Source organism: Phyllopteryx taeniolatus, chromosome 4, assembly GCF_024500385.1.
Source record: "Phyllopteryx taeniolatus isolate TA_2022b chromosome 4, UOR_Ptae_1.2, whole genome shotgun sequence".
In the NCBI taxonomy this organism is placed as follows: domain Eukaryota; kingdom Metazoa; phylum Chordata; class Actinopteri; order Syngnathiformes; family Syngnathidae; genus Phyllopteryx; species Phyllopteryx taeniolatus.
Genome location: NC_084505.1, coordinates 19,039,455 through 19,060,838, shown reverse-complemented (window position 1 = coordinate 19,060,838; position 21,384 = coordinate 19,039,455). Strand labels below are relative to the sequence as shown.

General features: G+C 44.8%; 1 protein-coding gene and 1 long non-coding RNA gene across 3 annotated transcripts in view; one reads left to right on the top strand and one right to left on the bottom strand.

Annotated features, from left to right (window-relative positions):
* Positions 1-1,438: 1,438 nt before the first annotated feature.
* Positions 1,439-8,287, top strand: LOC133476633 (uncharacterized). The gene is made up of 7 exons (XR_009788101.1): positions 1,439-1,706; positions 1,791-1,929; positions 3,688-3,950; positions 6,197-6,391; positions 6,599-6,680; positions 6,764-6,821; positions 8,205-8,287. It is a non-coding gene; the product is annotated as an uncharacterized LOC133476633 (long non-coding RNA).
* The window catches only part of LOC133476627 (rho-related GTP-binding protein RhoU-like), a 24,309-nt gene continuing 6,868 nt past the window's right edge, over positions 3,944-21,384 (bottom strand). Inside the window, exons 3-6 of one of the 2 annotated variants that reach the window (XM_061770273.1) lie at positions 12,469-12,704; positions 11,521-11,579; positions 11,407-11,436; positions 3,944-10,618 (exon numbers count right to left, since the gene is read on the bottom strand). In XM_061770273.1, the coding sequence (XP_061626257.1) occupies positions 10,085-10,618; positions 11,407-11,436; positions 11,521-11,579; positions 12,469-12,622 (777 nt within the window). In that variant the 5' untranslated portion in view covers positions 12,623-12,704 and the 3' untranslated portion in view covers positions 3,944-10,084. Of the gene's footprint in view, positions 10,619-11,406; positions 11,437-11,520; positions 11,580-12,468; positions 12,834-21,384 lie in introns of those variants that run through there. The other variant, XM_061770272.1, reaches the window with a different exon arrangement.

Below are 21,384 nucleotides of genomic sequence, written 5' to 3'. Positions count from 1 at the left end.
CACACCTTGACCCGACCTCTGTGACTGCATCTTTTAGGCACAATATTTTTGTGGCTCCCGAAGGCCTCGCCTGAGCTTGTATTCGCGCGGCGTGACAACAGAGAGTTGATTCACGGCAGCCGATGGAACGAACGAACGGGAGGCTTCGCTTACTCCGTCAGTAAACAAACACTCACCGGCCTGCCTGACACATGCTAATGCTTTCTCCCTGCAGACGCGCTCACGACACAAATTGAAGCTCGTCCTGACGTCCTCTCGTTTCACTCTCTTCCCAGCCCCCCTCCTCTACCTGCCCCCTCCCCTTGTGTGTCTCTTTGAATCTCAACAATATGATGGACTTGAATGGAATACAAGGAAGAGATGAAAGAGGAGGGGGCTGACAGGAATAATTGACGGCCATATGATATATATACTTTTTTTTAAGATTACTTGTCTATACTAATGAGGATAAGCGGTACAGAAAATGGATGGATGGCTTGATTTGGTGAGAAGACATTGTTAACTGGAACTATATTGTGGTTTCTAATGCCCTCACGTGGTAATAATTAGTATTACATCTCGGTCAAGGTTTGTAGGAGTTCAAAACAAGGGATATTGGGTGAAGGTGAAGTTCCCCGCCATGGCTTAGGGTTCCAGTTTCCAGTTTCAAGCCTGAAATTAGGTTTTCAAGGTTGCTTTAGGGTTTCAAACGACCCTAGGGTTAGGGTCTCAAAGTTGGGGTTAAGGCCAAGATTGAGCTTTCCAATCGAAATGATGGTTTAAAATTAGCGTTTCAAAGTTGGGTTTACGGCGAGGAGGCGAGTGTTTCGAGCACGGGGTACGGTTTCAAACAAGGATTAGGTGTCCAAGAAGGATTTCCAGCCAGGGCTAGGCTTTCAAGATGAAGTTGGGGTTTCACAATCATTTTCCGAACTTTCTCCGTCTTTAATTCAGTTTCCAAACTGTAGGCAATTTCTCTCTCCCCTGCTTGGTCTCTCTTCTGGTCTACGGCTGTGCGCAGCGATTTGGAAAATCATATCTATCACCTATTATTTGTAACTGTTATATATAACCTTTGCATGTTTTATTGTTCCATAGCTTTTAGACAGCACAGTACTTCTGTCTGTCCTCGCAAATGTGCTCAGGACTCCATTCCCATAAAGATAAGTTGGAGTGCTAATTGCGTAAGAATGTTGTATGAATGTTCTACCTTTTCCTCTCTTTGCAAACATGTCTTTCTTTCATGTGATAAAACCCCACAAAGACAAGATTGCTTCCTTACTTTTTCTGTCGGAGAAAGATTGGCCAAAACAGCAGAAATCCAGACTTGATTGGCTGAGTAAGGTCACGTGCGAGGGCTTAACACGCATGTAATTGGTCTATACATTTCACCACTACCGTAAAGCTTATAATGGCTGTGCCACTAAAAATAGAAGTGCTCATCAGGAATCATCAGCCTTCTTTTTTGCCCGTCGGTGTGGGTCCGTACGGGACTCCTTCTGGGTCCGGACCCAGACCGCAGTCCACCAGTGACTGACCTCTGAAATAGAGCATCAGAAAGTTCTGTAGAAGACATACCACCACCTCTTTTGAAACATTTGGCATCAGAAGCGGGATCCTGTAAATGATTTGACTCCCTCTGAGTTAAGTCAGATTGCCAATCCTTGTAAAATAATTTTTACAAAAAAAAGTCACTATACAGACTGCTCGACAATCAATATCTGTTTGTAAGTACATTGATTGATATTCTATAGAATTTTCTGTTGTTTTCTTCACAAGGCACTGATGGCTTCAGTACTTAATGCAAACAGGTGGTGTTGATTTTGAGCAAAAACACAGACAGAGAAGGAAACCAAAGAGAAAATGTTGCATTTCACACCTCCACTGGGCCGTACTGCTGACCAAGATTATGGTGTTGGCGGTTTGTGGCGTTTCTTCTCTCTCTTCCAGGTACTATGTGTTTTTTAATCGAGTACAAATACGTTGCTACTGTACTGAATTTGATTCGTGTACTAAAGAATATCTTTTTTTTCTGATGTCTTTCAACTTTTAAAAACAGGTGTAGTTGAAGGTGTTTTTATTATACAGTGACACCTTGACTTACAACCACAATGTCTATTCCGCCCTCCGGGTAGCAAACAATTGCCCAAAAAGAGGCCAAGTTTGCTTGCTTCAAGCTGTTGAAGTTTAGTTTAAAGGTAAACATAAAACAAAGATAATCACACATTGTGTTAGGGCTTGTCAATCAGATTTTAAAAATTGATAATGATTTTGGCTGCCTCAATTAAATTAGCCTGATCGTGAACAATTTTCACATTTAAAACACGTGCTCTGCTGCATAAGAGTTTGAAGCTCTTTCTCAACCAGTAGTCAGCCAACCACCAGGGGGCGAACGCATAGTTAAAGGTCCCACAGTTTGTCTATTTAGACATATTTATTTATATATTTAGACATAAAGCGATGGAGTGACTCTGCAACATGGATTTGGTATAAGTCTGTTAATTTCATTTCAAAAAACACCTTGGTTTTGTCATACGAGTGTCCAGAAAACGCCCCTCTGAGAGCTACTTCTGTTTGACCCAGTTTTGTATCCACTTTTTTCATATTTGGCTAAGACCATCCCCTTTCCTCTGATTAGTCCGTGTAGAAGACCCACTTCTGAGCGCACGTGTTATGTTGACAGCGCTGGCTCGGGAGCGGCGAGGTAGGCGGAGAGCTTCGCTAGCCAAACGAATGACCTCGTTTCAGGCCTGTCGGCAGAAAAATGTCTGAAGCGCAGAAATGCGTGGATGATTTTAATTTGATATTTCATACGTTTACTGAGGCACCAGAGAGCCAATATTACATCCCAAATACTAGAAAAGGTTGGTTTGGTCAAATATGGCACCTTTAAGGCGTCATTAAGATGCCTGAATAATAAGCGAGCGCACTGTGCGAGGGCAGTGCTCACCCTGGAACCTCAATAGTCAGTCATGGGGTAGACTAAGTGATGAGCGAGCAAGTCATGCAGAGAGAAGAAAGTACAGCAAGCACTGGAGATGATGTCGAGGAGCTGGCACCTTGAAAAGGGATCAACATCCGTTTCCGTTCAGGTCAAGTGATGTTCAACAAAGACGTCATGCAAAGTTGTCTGCACCGCAAGATAATGGGACTAATCTGTTCAACCATCTGGGGGGGAAAAATGTCAGACAATAGAAAATAAAATATGTAATCCCCTCGTGCCAGGTCGCATTACCTATACCGTATGAAAAAGGGTATAGGTATATTTTTGCCGTTTTTCACAATGAGTTTGTTTCTTTCTCGAAAGCCCTCAAACATATGAAAAATAGAAATGCTATTCATCTTTCTTGTATAATCGAAGAATATATGCTATGTGACAAGTCCTAGATAGTTTTCTTTTATATAATTTATTTATTTTTGTTGATTTATTTTGGAATGTACCCGCCCCTATTTGTATGTCATCGTGATTAAAGCCATTTTGTTTGTATTTCATTCAATGGTTCAATTAAAAAAATTAAAAAAAAGCACACAAAAAAATGTATCGCACAGACGTGCACACAATAATGGATATATAAAAGTAGTGAGCGGCATGTTGATCATTGTAACCGAGTAAAAGTATCGATTCTTCTTCACATACTGTAAATACTCGACTAAAAGTAAACAGTAAGGTGCATTGAAACTACTCTGACAAGTACAATCTTTTTCAAGATACTTCACCCACCGCTGAGCTGGAAACCATGTCGTGGTTTGTGACGGAACGCCAGTGGACCTGAGAGATGATCAGCAGTGCTCGAGTCGCTTTTACTCCAGCTGCGACAGTCGCCTCTGCACCTTGACCATCTCAAATGCGAGCCAGAATGACTCGGCAGAGTATGTGTTCATGATCAACGTGCCGATCAACCTTTGGATGAGAAGGAGGTTCTTCCGTGGCTCACGTGGCGTCAGCTTGTTTGTGTCAGGTAACCTCCAAGGTGTGTTTCTACCAAGCGGTCCAGTCCAGTACGGTTCGACACGGTGCAGTTTGGAAATGTAAATAAATCCTAATGTGTCATCTCCTTCCCATTCCGGAATCGAACATTCTGTCAGTCAACGCAAGGTGTCCAAAAGCGGTCCGGTACATATTATGGTATCCTTAAGGACTTTTGACAAAAGAAAATCAAACAATGTCGTACGGTACTGGACTGAACCAAACGGTTCAGCTTAACGCTAACTGGATTTTTTTTTTTACTTTTAGACATAACAGAAAATAGAGCTGAGTAAAATATCAAACAATGCATTACAATGCTTCCCACCAGTTCAGTACCTGTCAACAGATACTCTATTTATGTATTTCTATCTACAGAATCAGCATCCAAGCACTTAAATTATTTTTTCGAATCCAATCAACTCAACTCGAAATCAAATCGAATTGTGAGGTTCTTAACAATACCCACCCCTCTCAGAAAGCAGTGTGGGCCTTGCATTTGGCCTTTGGCCTTTGGCCTTCAGTGGTGACTTACCTGACCTAATCCACCTGTTAATATTACCACTATCACGTCAAAATTACTTTAGAAACCATCAATACTATAGAAAAACATAATATAGACACATATTCTACATCACGGTAGAGCAAGTAGGAAAGAGACAGAGTGGTTGGAGAGCATTACGTTACAATACCGAAAGTGAGCCAGCGGTACAGCTATGTTACGTATTACCCAACGTAGTTAGCTTCTCCCGGAGCGTGTGTCCGTGAAAAGTTCTTGCTGCCATTTTGTGTGTGTACATTCGTCCAGTTGACGAAGTTAAATTTGTACCTACAGTACCAGTTATGCGCTAAGTTAGCATGCTATGCCAAATTCGGTGCTACTTTAGCTTACCAACTGCTGCAGTTTATGTCTGTAAGTAGGGTTTCTATGTCCGCATTTAAGTTGTGTCTGATAACATACAGCAGCTGCTGAATGTAATAAAGTAACTTGTAATTTGATTTAGTTACTTCTAAAATCACCAATCAGTCATTTGAAAAATGGTTACTTTTCAAAGATCAGATTACTTTGTAAAGCTAACTGTGGAAACGTTTGTTCCGAGTCTGTTCGAGTGGCTACTACTACACCATCAGGCAATATGATGTGTGTACATTGATGAGAAAGTGAATTTAAATGATTTTAGCAAATTGCTGCAATATAACCAAGAGTAGAAATTTGAAGTGTGTCCGAATACTTTCCGTACCCACTGTAGGGTTTGTGGCTCTATGGCCGCCATTGTTGTCTAATGTGACTGCATCAAGGGGAAGTCAGGGTAACTTCAATTACGATGCACTTTCCCTTGGTTAGTCTCTGCTTATGAACTTTAGTGTGAGTGCGTGGGTGAGTGTACTTGTCACTGGCTGCGATCTGACATCCAGGTATGGATGTTGGAATGTACAAAACAAAAATGGAAACGTTTCAGGGCACAATGTCAGCCTGAAGATGACACTGCTCCACGGAGTCCTTCATTGATGTCAAATGTCAGTCTAGCACTCTTTCTCACTAGCATATGATGCACCATCATCATCAAATATTTGGTTTTCATCCAGATCTGTTGAGAAGAAGTACTGACAACACATTTTCAAAAAGTCTCCTTCAGTTGCCTCGATTTTCTCCTCTTTGTCGAATAATACGTAAAATGTCAGAGAAGAGGGCCAGCCAATGAATCTTACCTGCCGCAGTAATACACATGGTACAAGGACAACCAAACTGTGTTCCAGGAACGAGAAGGACATTGCTGTTTCATCTCCATCCGCTCAGAATATGCGGGAAGATTATACTTCAAGGCCCAGAATAAATATGGACACGTCAACTCTTCATCAGTGTTCATAGACATTCAGCGTAAGCACTGTACCAAAGTCAATATGGAGGGTCCAGTTTCGGAAGCAAATTCAGAATGGAGGTTCAGTTTAGTTACTGAAGTCAAATGGAGGTCCACTCAAGATCCCCAAGTCAAAATGGAGGTCCATTGTATCTAATGTAAGCGGCAAAAGTCCAGACTAAGTACCTCAATTCAAAATGGATATCTATTCTAAGTACCAAAGCCAATACGGAGGTCCAAGGTGAGTCCCAAAGTCAGAATGGAGGTCTCGCATAATTATGAGATATGTACATGTTTATCTCATTTTTGTTCCCACGTTATTTTTCTTCACAGCTGATTGTATGCCAACTATGTCATTGTAATCTCGAAGTAAGCATCACTTGTCTTTGTTCAGACGCTCCGAGGCTTTTGCGGACATCTGTGGTTCTGGGGGGGCCGCTGGTTGACTCTGACCTGTCGCGGCGATGCCAACCCAGCTGCTAACTGGCGTCGGGTCAGAACTTCAGCGTTCGGCCGGAGGACGTCGCCAATTATGTCTGCGCGGCCAGAAACAGCCGAGGGCTCCGCCGGATCACCGTGTACATGGACGGTAAGCAGCAACATGGCTACTTGTGAGAGACCAGCAACTTGTGCAGAAAGTGGTGAAACAGTCAACAGTGGGACATTCGAAAATTTACAGAAGATCAAATTCGGTTCACTTGTTTAGGTTGCTGTGCATTTTCGCTTCTTCCAGAAATTTCACTCCAAAGCCCGATATCCCTTTTTGTGACTTTACTCCAACCTTTGCAATTTGTAGCAACAGTAAGAAACAACATGATCGGGCTGAGCGCGACGCTTGTGCTCCTGATCCTGGTGGTGCTCCTGGCTCTCTGCATGAGGTACGAGCACACCCTTGACTTTTGCTTCTCGAAACGTGCCTCGCTCATTCTCACGTTGATGTGACCGCAACGATTGTGTGCAGGAAGATGACGTCTCCCTCCTCGTGAACGCAACCAAACGAGCAGCGACAACCCGAAGAGGTGACATTTGTTTTCATTGTCTTTTTCCAAACTTGCATCCGGCACTGTCTCGCTTTAATCAAACTCGTTGTGGACTTTTTGCTGCGTCCGTCCATCCATTTTCGATGGCGTTTATCCTAATTCTGGTTGTAAGCGAGCTATGTTGAGGAGTACCGTGCATATACATGTAACAAGATGACGTCATTCAATTACAAAATGTGTGGAATTGTAATCCATTACATTACTGGGAGAATCAATTTTAGTTAGATTTGAAAAGTAGAGGCAAAATTAGAGGCGATTTTTGTTTCACCTTTCACTTTCACCTTCACCTTCCAAAGCTGACGCTTGTGATTGGCACAGTTTTTCAAATGACCTCAAAACGCCACCCTGGAGTGCAATCTTGTAGTTTGTCTGAGAAAGGTCTTTGAAAGGTTTGACTCATAGTTACACTTTTGAACAGTTTTATCGTTATCATGTTTGACTTTTATTTTATGGAACTTCAACTTATTTGGGTTCTGTCATATGAGGTGATATTGCCAAAAGACATTAGGTCAACAGGGTATCATGTTTTCCACATGCTGTACACACATACTCCATCCATTCTCCGGGACGTTTATCCTCACTCGGGTCGCGGGAACATATAATCCAACATATAATCCGGCCAATCACAGGGGACATACACTGTTCCCCGGCTACACAGTGGTGCCTGGAGATACGAGGGACCTGACTTACGTCGTGCTATTTGCAGACACGAACCGTTGTGAGCAAAAGTTTCAAGCTGCGAGCGCTGCACGGACAGGGAAAGAACTCCACTCAATCCACAAGCAGCAGTTTGGCAGATGGTGAACAATTGATCAAAGGAACTGGCTTCTATCTAGCTTAATGTTAAAACACACCGCAAAATGCCATAGACGGGTTAACAAATCGCATCGACAGTCGAGGTTTTGCAACATTTTAAGCGACTGATATTTTCTTTATCCTCTGTGAAAAACAACGAATCTTACTGTAGCTTAGTGAGTCACTGGCAGCAGGTATGAAAGCCATCTTCATTATTACTTTGACTGTTTTATTCAGCATTATTGCAGTGATATTTTCCTTATTAAAAACATTCCAGACATTTTGTTGGCTGCTTGGGGGAGGCGGGAACGGATTAATGGCATATCCATCCATTTCAATAGCTGTTGTATCGTGTTTTGAGCATGGTTACGGAACAAATCAAATAAAAGGTACTGTAATGTCCTTGCATGAAGGCAAGGAGAGCCAAATTTGCGATGCACTTTCAGTCAAAAACACAAATACAAAATGAGAACACCCGCAAGGGGCTGCTGTAGGCCACAACTAATGCCCAGACGCCCACAAGGAGACAAACCTGCTCTGGATCCTGATATTTTCATGTCTCCTCAGCAGCGCCACCATGGGGACTATGAGAACATCTACGCGGCAGTGTTGACACACAAACATCAACAGGAGGACACGCTGTGAAGGACATCTTGATTTTGTCAAATAAAACTTCCCAACAATGGCTGCACTTATTGTAAAGCATTGATACAGGAAGTACATTCAATCGACAATCTGATTGGACGTCTCGAAATTGCTATGATACTCTGTGGCATCATCGCTTTTCTATGAATATTGGCACTAAAAAAAGGAAAAGTTCCCTCTCAGTTTACAGTTCGGCAATTTTTGTTATTTGTATGAAGAGCAAATATCTGTTCATTCCAAAATAACTAATATGTGGTCATTCCAAAATAATGATATATGGTTCCATTTTTTGGAAGAAACATCCATAGGTCGTGTCAATGCATTTATTCAGAATTAAGAAAAGTAACCAAAGGTAATTAGTGATATTACTTGGAGAAAGTAATTCAGATAATTCCACGACTATTACATTTACAACACGGTAACTTGTAAATTGTAACCAAACTACATTTCCTAAGTAATATTCCCAACATTGCAGTTGAGCTGGAGTCTAACCCAGCCAACTGAACTGGTTTCCCAACCAATCGCAGGGCACATTCGCACTCACATTCACACCTACGGGCAATTTAGAGTTGTCAATGAACCTGGCATGCATGTTTTGGGGATGTGGGAGGAAAGCGGAGTGCCCGGAGAAAGCCCACGCACGCACGGGGAGAACATGCAAACTCCACACAGGCGGGGCCGGGGATTGAACCCCGGTCCTCAGAACTGTGAGGCAGGCGCTCTAACCAGTCGACCACCGTGCCGCCAAGGAAAGTCCTGAAGCAAAAAGAAGAATCCGAAGAGACCCGATATGTACTGTAAGTCGCAAAAGAAAACAGCAGTGCAGTACCGAAGTCAGATTGGAGATCCAGTCCAAGTACCGCAGTCCAGTAAAGAGGATCTAGTCTCAGGCCCAAAATCAATATAGAGATCCAGTTTAGGTACCAAAGTCAAAATGGAGCTCCAGTGTAAGTCACTCGTACTCCGTGTCACTTGTATTTAAAGGTCTTATGCTAGCTTAAAGTCTCAAAGGTGCCAACTGTTCCCGCCATCTTTTACTAACGAGATCTGTGGCTCCAAAGTGGACGGCACGCTGCGCCGGTGACACGCTGACACACCAACAGTGTCGCTTTGGCATAAGCGACATAAGCGAGCGGGGGGACAAAGCCGGGACGGAGAAGCGATCGGGCACCGTATGGCGGCGTAATCCCGCCCAGGTGGGCCCGTCTGCTCCAATTAGACGCAGAGAATCTTCAGCTCATCCCCAGATGATGTTCAGCCGCTTGCTCACTGGCGAGCTGAAGCTCTTCAACACGTCGCCCTCAGGCCTGCAGCACATCTGACAACTGTGGGGAAATGTGCGCTTTACCCTCAAGGAATTCAGGTTTGATTGCTTGCAGCACACATTTACTGCTGCCATTCTCCACATAGATCTTTTAGCAACTTGCACTCTGACTCACGAGTGCCGCAATTCACGAGTTTTTCCATTTCTGAAAACTGATTTGTGAAAACTCCTTCCGCTTGCTCAGGGCACCAAGATCTTAGCTTTGTTTCCTCTTTCTGTAGCGCTGATCTGTCATCGACATTGTTTTGAGATTCCGTTGCATTGTGTTCCTAACTCCTTTCTCCAAAGTCTCAGAGAGAGAAAGATATTCTTGGGACATCTTTTTGAAAGAGTATATGTCGTTTGCACATTCCGAGAATTCACGAGAATTGTACCTTCTTGGGCATCTCAAAGGGGCGACACTAACCACAAGAGGGACGCAATCTCGACATTTAGGGCCTTTTCTTCGGTCAATGTTGTAAACTTGTCTATGACCTGATCATGCAGTCAGCTGATCACAGTTCCGTTCCCCCACCAGGCATCGGATCTTCCGCCACCAGGCCTCCGAGAGCTTCTTGATCTTGTCGGGAGTCTTCTTCTTTAGGGTTCGTCTCTGTGGCCATACGCCACCACTGTTGATGTCACCACCGTGAACGTCGCCTTCGCTGCCATCTCGCATATGTCGGATGCTCGCCAAGATTGCCGAATCGAAGGCCTCCTTGAGGTTCTTCTGCGTCAACGCGGAGCACTCAGCGAAGCCAGCGGCACCGAGCTGCTGCGCCAATTGCCGGCCCTCCTCCGAGCCCACCGGGCACTCCTGGTTCTGAGCTAAGCGGATCAGCACCTGGACGTCCTCGCGCAAGTCCAGCTGGGTGCCCACCAGGACGAGCGGCGCACCAGGACAGTGCCGGCGGATCTCGGGCACCCAGCGCCGGGTCAGGTTGCGGAAGGAAGTGGGTCGGACCACGCTGTAGCACAGCAGGAAGACGTCTGCGTTTCGGTAGCAGAGCGGCCGGAGACGCTCCAGCTCATCCTGAGAAGAACCACGCTGGATCAGGATCAATTCGTTCACAGTGGGGAAAAAAATGACAATCATCAACAATGTCTAGGATCTTAGCAGCTTAAAGTCAGGAGGGGTGCCTGACGGAAGTCTCAGTGCAAGTACGCAGAGGCCAGTGGCGTTGATGATTGGATTTCCAAAGTTGTCTTTGGATCACTTTTGGTTTTTTTCTCCAAGAACATAATTTTTTTTTTTTTTTTTTAAAGTAACCCTAAAAAAATGGCCAAAACTTAACCAAAATGGCGACTTGGAACCAAAATGGCAGACTTCCTGTGATATTTTGGGAACGGTTCCTCGTGTAGTGGTACACTCGCCTGACTTTGGTGCAGGCAGCGTGGGTTCAGTTCCCGCTCAGTGAGTGCCAATCATTGTCCGTATCTATATGTGCCCTGCGACTGACTGGCGACCAACCTTTCGCCCAAAGTCAACTGGGATAGCCATGAACAGGGTAAGGGGTGTTGAGAATGGATGGATGGTTGGATGGCTTCTTGAGACTTTTTTGTGGGTCTACTCATCATAGCGATGTCAACTTCATTTTATATTGCTTCAAAACAAAACGGCTGACTTCTTGTGTCTTTTCAGGTATGGCTTTTTTGAGACTTTTTTGTGAGTCTACCCGTGATACACATGTTTACCAAATTTCATATTCGTACACATAAGTGAAACTGGATCGAAAGTGCATTTTCGAATACTTCCAAAACAGAAGCGACTCACTAGTTACTTACTCACTGCTACGATGACGAGTGATCACTGTGACTTACATTGATGGATCCATCACCAATTCCCCATTTCTATCGTGACGGCAGACATGGAGGACGGGAGAATTCATGTTACAAAGGCAATGGAAACGCGCACACGCACGTATGCAGGGATACCTGTCCTGCCATGTCGCACAGCTGCAGTCCGACCGGCGTCCCGTCCACCGCCACCACGGCTGCGGAGACAGCGGAAACGCTAGTCAGGCTCAGACAAGGCTAGCATACACGAGGTTAGCTCGTGTCAATGCAACAAATTGAACTTGAACTGAAATAACGTGAGCGCAAGGCATGATTCCGCTTAATTAAAAGATGATTGGTTTATTTCCCCCTGAGAAATTTATGACACCACCCAAATATTTTCTTTGTAGTTTTGTGTCAGTTATTAACTTGGTGTAGTTGTGAGAGTCATTTTTGTTTGTGTCTACATGACTGTATTATACTGACCCCCAAAAGGGCCAGTCGCACACGCCAGAAGGAATTTCAATGAATAAATCATGCAAACTGTTTCATTCGTTACATTCAATTGAATTATGTTATTACGACATTTTTAGAAAGTATAGTATTACGAAGTGCTGCCTTATTAAAGACGTTACACGAATTTGCGCTGGGTTTTTGGGGAGGCTGGAACGGATTAAAGGCATTTCCGCTCATTCCAATAGGGAAAGATGATTTGAGTTTTGAGTTACGAGAGCGGTCCGGGAAACAAATTAAACTCGTATCCCAAGGCACCACTGTAATAATTGCTGAGAATTTGATTGACCGTGGGTGCATTTCTTGTGCTTTTATTGCGACCATTCTCCCTCTTGAAAACATTTGGTGTGGATTTTATTTTTCAGTTGTGGAAGTTTCAGACTTCATATATATATATATATATATGTGTGTGTGTGTGTGTGTGTGTGTGTGTGTGTGTTGGTGCCCATCTTGTTTCTTGTTGGGCTTGAAGGTGAAATGTTGCAAAAATAAATAGATTTGCATAAGGTAAGCATATTTGTCACCTCATGATGTTAAGAGTATATCTAAATATACTTTGTTTTGGAGTTTGAATAGGTCTGAAAACAGGCTCACCTGTGAAGTTGTCGAAGGCGGTGGGCACGTATCTGGCGGGGTACCCATTGGTGGTGTAGCTGATAACCAGGCTGCTCTTGCCCACCGCGCCGTCTCCCACCAGGACGCAGTTGACGCGCCGCTCCGGCGCGGGGCCCGAACGCCGCCGCCTCATGCCCGAGAGCAACGAGAAGTGGCGGCGGCTCGGCGGAGGGCTCGGCGGGGGCGCCGGCAGCGACACACGGCGAGGGTTCAGGCTGCTCACGTCCCCGGGAAGCATCGTTGGAGAACGAGGAGAAAAGCAAAAGAAGAAGAGAGTGATAAATGTCAGAGTGCGAGCATCCTCGTGCTCTCCGCAGTTGTGGTGCCAAAGTGTGTGCGTGTGTTCAGTTTTCTCCTGATTGGCAATCTGCTGCACGTGCACGCGTGCTAAGGAGCTTATGCGGGCATGCACGCGCTCAGATTAGCATCCCAAAGTGAAACACAAACATGCTTCGATACCATAACCGCAGAATTCTCACTTACACAGTAGATCGATATAAAGTACAACTATAAATATCCACGTTTCCTAGGTCCTTATCTCGTCTAAAATTAAACAATACTTTGTTCATGTATTCAAAATGATAGTTATATACTTAATACTTTCCACACCACACAGTCCCGTCCCCCCCCCCACCCCCCCAAAAAATTCATAAATAAAAAAGGCTGCCACACAAAAATAATGTTTTCGTCATAAAGACTCACTCTGTGCCATACCCCACCACCAGTTTTGGGGGGGAAATTCAGGTCTTCATTCAGCAATTGTATCGGCAGACTTTTACCAGTCAATTGTGCTCCTCAAACATCCACAAATCAGCAAGCATGAAATGATGCTGCCACCTTGAATACTGCAATCTGTCCAAAGGGTCACCTTCAAAAAAGACAATGACCCTAAGCACACAACTCAAATACCGAAGGAGTGGCTTCAGAACAACTCCGTGACTGTTTTTGAATGGCCCAGGCAGAGCCCTGACTTAAACCCAATTGAGCATCTCTGGAGAGACCTGAAAATGGCTGCCACATCCAACCTGACAGAACAGGAGAGGATCTGCAAGAAAGAATGGCAGATGATCCCCAAATTCAGGTGTGAAAACCTTGTTGCATATTAGCTCAAAATGGCGCTTCTACTAAATACTGAGCAAAGGGCCTGAATACTTATGGCTGTGTGATATTTCCGTTTTTTCTTTTTTAATAAATCCGCAAAAAATTATTCTATATCTATATCTTAAACTACAGTATATAACTGATATCTACAGTTACCAACAGTATATTGATCAACTATATTGATATCTAACTTGATCCTTTGGTAGCGAGAGCTAATGATACAGTCAATGGGTCAATGGCAGTTGAGCGATGATGTGGCGCCCTCTGGCGGCCAATACGTGTCAATCGAACATCTCAACTCAACTGCAGACGTCCCTCGTGCTGTGGGAGTTTATATTATATACCGGACGGTACATATCGATATATATATATATATATATATTGTGTGTATGCTCAGTTATACTTACATACGTATACACACACATTTTACGTGCTATTCAAATTGGTTTGCATAAACACCTTTGTGTTGTGTTTTATTGTTTATTGTTGCCTTTTTTCCAATCATATGGCAAAATATGCCTCAGAGCTCTTTTCGTTGACATGTTAAAGATTTTAGGATGGCCACAGTTTGACAGATGATTATGTCTTTCTAATATTTACTATATGGGGGAAAATTGGGTTGAAACGTTTCATCGTGTGCGCGTGTGTGTGCGTGTGTGTCATAAACAAATAATGGAGATATTCGTCATCGTGGGAGTCTGTCACATCGTAGGCTATACACTCGCTCACTGTCCCACGCACACAAACAGAAACACACTCTCGCACACATTTGCATTCCTTCTACCGCAAAAACACACACGCGCACACACGCACTCCTTCTTCCCTCTTGCCCTCATGTCTGTTTTTGATGGGATCAGCTGAGAGACGCTTCCCTCCTTTTCCCTGGGGGGGGGGACGGGGACGTGGCGGTGGGCCTCCATAGTTATGGCCCCGCGCGCGGCCATCTGCCAGCGTGTGCATTGACGCAGCCTCCAGAAGGCCGCAACATGTGCGCATTTAAATGGAGAGCGCAACTTTCCCAGGACACGCAGGCCTGACCCCGCCAGCCGCCGTCCTGCCCCCCCGTCCCACGACCGCGAGCGCCACCCCAGCTCCGCCCACCTGCTCCTCCCTGCACCGTGATGGATTTCCACTTTGCGCGGGCCGGATGCTGCCCTGAGGTTTTTACAGGTCCCATCACACACACACACACACACACAATCCATCCGAAATGACTTCCAGTGTGTAAAACAATAGATGTCTTGTCCTGAAGAGAGGGTTGTAAGCCAGAGAGAAAATGTTCATCCTGAGTGAAATGTTGTTTTTTTTAATTATTATTATTATTATTATGGTTATTTTACATGTATTTTCCTCTATTTTACTTTTGTTTCATCATTATTTTGGAGAGGTACTCCCCTTATTTTACCAGATTTCTAAAAGATTATTTCACTTAATATTTAAATTACCTCATTTGATTTTTATCTTACTGGATAGCCCCTTATTTTACTTGGTTTTTATATAATTTACCTGATTTTTCATTATTTGTACTCGATTGTTGAAATTATTTTACTTGATTTTTCAAAATTACCTTACTTGATTTTTACCTTACGTGCTTGCCCCTGATTTGACTTGAGTTTCAAATTATTTACTTGATCTCAAGTTATTGTTACTTGATTTTTAAATGATTTGACCTAATGTTTTGAATTACTTGACTTGATTTTTATTATTTTATTATTTTATTATTTTACATGTTTTGAATTATGATTATACGTGATTTCCTATGTATGTGCGTATGTATATATACACGTGTAGCATTGTCTCACACACTCTGGCGTTGCCTTACTTATCCTAATCAAGTTGGGAGGGAGCATGGGAAAGCCATGCGGGATCAGCTGATTGGTAAAAACTGATTGCGTGTGTGTGTGTTGGGGTGGAGGTGAGGAGTTCCGAGGGAGTCTAATACGATTGGTCTTGTGTCTTGGGAGGACAATGGTAGCAGCAGGGTATGTGTGAGGGGAGGGGGGGTGTTTTGGGGATGTCACACACTTTTGCTTTGTGGCTCGGTCAACAGGCGTGTGCCACGGGTGCACCCCCCGCCCCCCGCCCACGCCTGCTGTCCAAGCCACCGCCACCATGAGAACGTGAGCCCCCCCCCCCAATCCGGCGGACCCTTTAATGAGGAGCGTGCTGCTTCTTATCAAAGATTGACAAGCCATCATTACAATCATCATTAGACGACGGCACAATGGAGCATGCCAGGGGAAAATAAGCACACAACGCTTGTGTGTGCACGTGCTGGAATACATACAAAAATGCTAATTAGTTGATTAATTAGGCTGACTTGGAAATGACAGTTGTTAACGTTGCGGCGTCGCAAACAAATTGGAACGGGGAGCTCACGTGCGGCTCCGGAAAGCATGCCGCGACCTCATCCGCGACACTCAACGCTGCTGACTATTCTTGCTGCAGTTCACGGTCACTTCTGGATCTAAGTTATATATTTATTGACGTATATTTGTCACTACACTGCTCACAGTACTGCTGCTGTCTGTATAGTTGTCACGTACAACGCCGCTGACCAGTCTGCCTGCACAATAGTATATTATTTTGTTTGGCTATAGATTTATTCAATTGTCTCGTCACTGCTCATAGTACCGCTGACTATTGTTGCTGCTTTTGTTCACATTCACATCTGTCCATACATTCACAGTATCCGTAGTGTAGCGTATGTGTTTATTCCATTCTCAACTGTTTCTTTATGGACTTCACATTTATGCCTACAGTATTTCGCTTTTGGTGGGCCATACAATGGTGCTGACTATCCTTGCTGCTGTACATATTCACTTCTGGATATGTAGTAGGCTGTAGTTTTCCGTCTGGATGTGAATTATATACATCAAGTCTCCACTGCTGAGAGTTTGTGTTGATGATTTGTATGTCATGTTTAACTGTTTATTTGTATACAAAATACTGTACATTATTGAAGATGTAGCCTATAGTGACTTTCAGTATTGACTATATCATAGTACACTATAAGGCACGAGTATTAAAGTCATTTTTGTCACGGGCGACGTTGTAGTTACGTTTTCCCTCAGAAGGCCGTTACGACTGTGAAACGTTTGATGGCCTCCATAGTATTACATAAACACAACAAATTGATGCATAACTACTTTTGAAATCACAAGTCAAGGATAATAGTTTGTTTAACTATTCTTCCAGTTATTGTAAAAAAAAAAAAAAAAAAAGGGTTTTGGAAACAAAATAATGCTGTAATATCACGACATTGTTATTTATTACATATTACAAATCGAAATTTTGGTGCAGATTTGAGCAAGAATCATGGAAGTTGGCACATATGATTTGATTTCATGGGCCACATAAAACAATGTGGCGGCTCACATCTGGCTGCTTCAACCGGTACGTTACAAAATTCTTACTTGAGGACCTGACTTGTAAATATGATCTGACTTGTCCTTTCATCTGGTAGCTTCTTATGTCCTTTTGCACCTGATTTGATCATTTTAAAATGGCGTGGGGGGGGGTGGTGAGGGGGAGTCTGAATTCGCAATAACATCGTCAGAGTTTGTCATCATTAACATTTTTGCAAAAAACGTGTTGCTTCTCCAATTCCTTTTTCAATGTTGTGGAGCATTGTGATAGGACTGAAGGTTGGTGGAGGTGATGGGGGGGTGGGCACTCTGAGGGGGTTGTGGGGTCGAGGGAGGGTGGGGGCGCATGACGCTGCAGCAGCGGCAGCTGGCGGCCCAGCTTGCAAGGGCCATCTCGTCACAATGGAGAGCCTTCCCCTGGGGGCCAGTGATTTAGGACAGGGCTCTCTGGATCTGGATGGACCCGCCCCTGGAGAGAAGGCCCCTCCCCCTCCAGGCTCCTTCCTCCTGTGCCCCCCCCCCCCCCCCCACCATCACCACCAAACCACCATGGATAAGCTCTCTCCAGGGACGAGGAGCATTCCTGAGGTGCAGCACGCTAAAGCGGGCTTGGACACAATGGGGCGTGGGCGGTGGCAGGAGGGGAGGGGAGGGGGTAGACAACAGGTGCGTGTGGATCCTCTGTCCCGCAGTGGCAGCTGAGAGATAGGGACGGGGGGATATTAAGGCGCCATTAAGCACCGCTGCCCCAGCGATGGGCTGTCGCACCTCTTTTTCTGGAACAAAAAGACGGCTTTTCATGTGAAACCTGGTCTTCCGACAGCCCCCCCCCCCCCACACACATACTGTCTTTCATCCGCCCGGTCCGTGGAGCACCTGCAACCCCTGGCCAGCCCCGGGGCCGGCAAACGGGTTCCTGAGAGCCACTGATCCCCAGTGGTGGGCTGTGCTTTTTGTACCTGGGCCTTCAGCTGATTTGGCACAGTTCTTGAGGGCAGCAGTCCTCGATCATTTTTGCAATAGGGACCGGTTTCACGAAAAGACGTTCTGACGGGCCGTCAGGAGACCGGGATGGTCCACGCTCAGCCACACTGAACTGAGAAAGGACCAAATGAGTTCATGAAGGGATTCCGTTCAGTGCCTTCACTCAAAAGATTCATTCGTCTGAGCAAGTCGTTCACGAAGAACACAAAACTACTCGAGCCCTGTCTACCTCTCTACTCCGAAAAAAAAACGGTACACAAATGCACAGTGACACACTTGAATCTGATGCGCTGTTAATATTTTCCTCTGAATATAGAAAAAGGCAATATGACAGAACAGTTGGGTCCAGATCGCCACAGACATATTTTGCTAGTCAAACTTGGCTTGCTCTGATGAACCAATCAGAGACTGGAAATATGCTGACATCATTGTGGGCCAGCTAGCTGGCCTTCCAAGGCAAATTGGAAACCTTTTTTGAGTTGCAGTCATCAAAATATGATTCATACTGAAATGTCGGCCTGGCGTGTTTGTGCCTGTTTACGAGATATTTAAGTGACCGCTGTTCTTTGTTTACAAATGGGAACTGTTGTAATATTTTAGATGTGTGGTTTTCTCCCCAACAGTCCAAAAACATACATGGTAGGTGAATTGAAAACACCAAATTGTCCGTAGGTGTGGATGTGAGTGCGAATGGTTGTTTGTCTATGTGTCCTGCGATTGGCTGGCGACCAGTTTGCTCAAAGTCAGCTTCGGATAGGCTCCAGTACACACGCGGCCATAGCGAGACTACGGATGAGTCGGCCACGCAAATCGAAACATTGAGGTCTGGATGTTTGCCCTAAGAAATCCTTTGCAACCGGACCCCACCAAATTTTAGTTGAAGATATTGTCGTAATAAATTACTGAACACATACAGTTAACTCCTGATTTCCAAATGTAAATCTTGTCATTTGCAGCATTTATTTGCATGAAGTGAAAAATGGTCAAAATACCAAAAAAGGTTGTTTTTTTTTTGGTCTCCAAGTTTTTTCAGCGCTGTAGTGAAAGTTTCATGGGCCAGAACGACTGATCATAAAACTCCGGGCAGGTTAAAAATAACATGGCAACAAGAAGAGGCTGAAATTTGATTGGACAAAAAAAAAACAACTATCTAACGTACACATACACGTCCAAGAAGCAGTGCAGCCAAGAGAAACGCTACGAAATGAAGAGAAGAGAAAAGCACTTGTTTCACACAGGCTGCACATCTATGCCGACAACACCTCTGGACGTCCCCCACCCGCCTCACCGTTGCCCCGCTCCGCCACATCGGGGGTCTGAAATGAGCAGCGCTCCAACAGATTGTTTGGGGCAGCCACTCCACAATGCACCCCACCCCCCTGCCCCACGCCACAGAGCGCCTGTCCTGTCCTGGGGGGATAGGCCGTATTTGGTTACTGCACACACACACACACACCCCCCCCCCCCCCTATTGTGGGCCCGCGGGGCTCCCATGGAGGCTCGGAAGGCTGTTTGGGAAGGGGGGAGAGGGGCAACGGGAGGAGGAGTGGGAAGGGGGGCAGGTGTGTGCATCTGTTCAAGTCAAGGCAGATGCTCGTGCTGAGGATACAGACAGAGTCGACATGGACGAGGGGCACGGGATTTCCTCAATTCACCACGTCATAGTTCAAGTTACGAGACAAACGTGTTCCTTCAGATACATTTGAGGCCCATTTTACTGTACATGTATTTTTAGAAATTGAATTACGGGGTCAACGCTTAAATGCCACACCGTGCCCTTCTGTTTTCCCTTCTTCCTTCACTCCTTGCATCCTTCACTCTTCAGCCTAACCCTTCCTTGCTCTTTCTCTGCTTCTTTCACTCACATTTCCTCTCTCTACATTCTTTCAGTTCTTTTCTTCTGGACATGCTTCGTTTTGCTCTTCCTTCCCCAATCTTCCATTCCTCTCAATCCTTCGCTCCCTTCCTTGAGTTGTTCACATTTCTGTGCATCATTCCCTCCCGTCTTCCTTCCATCATTCCACACATCCTTCGCTCCCTTCCCTGACTTCCAAGCAACCTTTGTTCCTTCTCTCCTTCCTCGAGCTTCCCTTGCTCACACACTTCTTTGCTCCCTTCCTTCCATCTTCCTTCCCTTCCTCACATCCTTCACTCCCTTCTTCCTGAGTTAGCCAAATGGCTACCACTAAAGAATATAAAACTCAAATGACAAAGTTTGTAAACAGCCAGAACAATAATAAAAAGAAAAGAGGATATCAATGTGAATAAAAAGAACATTTAGGAAACCCTACACTGACAGGGACTTAAAACGTATGAAGTGTTAATAAAAATATGGACTAAAAGAAGTTAGCATCATACGTGTGTAGCTAAGTGAGGTGGTCAGAAAATTCGGAACAGTCGCGCATCTTGTTACATCATGAACAATGTCATAGCCTGTCAATCAAAAGGCAACGAACTGGCCACAATGACGTCATCGTGACGCTTGTGTACTTGTGTGTGGAAGTTGGAGCATGCGCAGCAGATGTGCTTTCCTAAACATTGGCACGCGACTGGCCATGTACTGACCACGCCTACACCCCCGCACCGACACGCACACGCACACGCTCACACTGACACACACTTACGCGAACCTGCGCCCCACCCGTGTAATTACCACGGCACTGCGCTTTACTGCTGCATCAACTCAGCACGTCTCCGGGAATCCCTATCATGAATATGCAAATGAGAAGTGGGGCTCTCGACGAGACCCGGATGTAGGGATCCATGGACACACACACAAGGAAACAAATTCAATAATAATAATTATTAGAGTGAAACAAGAACAAATAGAAAAAATCTATTCAGATTTTTTAAGTAATACAAAACTACAAAATACAAAACCAAGAATAATACTACCTACATATTTAATCAAAAAATAATTCAAAATACGATAATAAGTAATAATATAGAAATAGTCCAAATAAAAAAATAAGAAATAAAATAAGCCAAGATAAAATAAGAAAAGGGAAAAAAAACTACAAAATGTGTACTGTGAAGCGTCGTGCATGCGTATGATTATAAAGTGTGGGATCAATTGTCAAACGTCTCCGGCGTGGCGTCACACGCGTCTTGATAGTCCCACAAGTGCACAATCAATCGCTTGTCGTTTCGCACACATACACGCGTAAACACACAACTCACATTGCCCCACCCCCAATCATATGATCGATATCGTGTGATGGGCGCCGTGTTTACGTTCCCACGAGTGACCATGTGGTGTCTCTTTTTCGGGGGACCCCGCCACCCTCACCATATGGCCCCTGAGGGCCCATACCGTTACAGCTCCTTTAACATGCTTGCAGTCGCGGGAACCCGCCGGACATTGGAGATTCAGGCTCCCAGGAGGGGGGGGGGGGGGCATAAACGTAGTTGGAGGAAAGGGGGGGTTGTAATGGCAGATGGC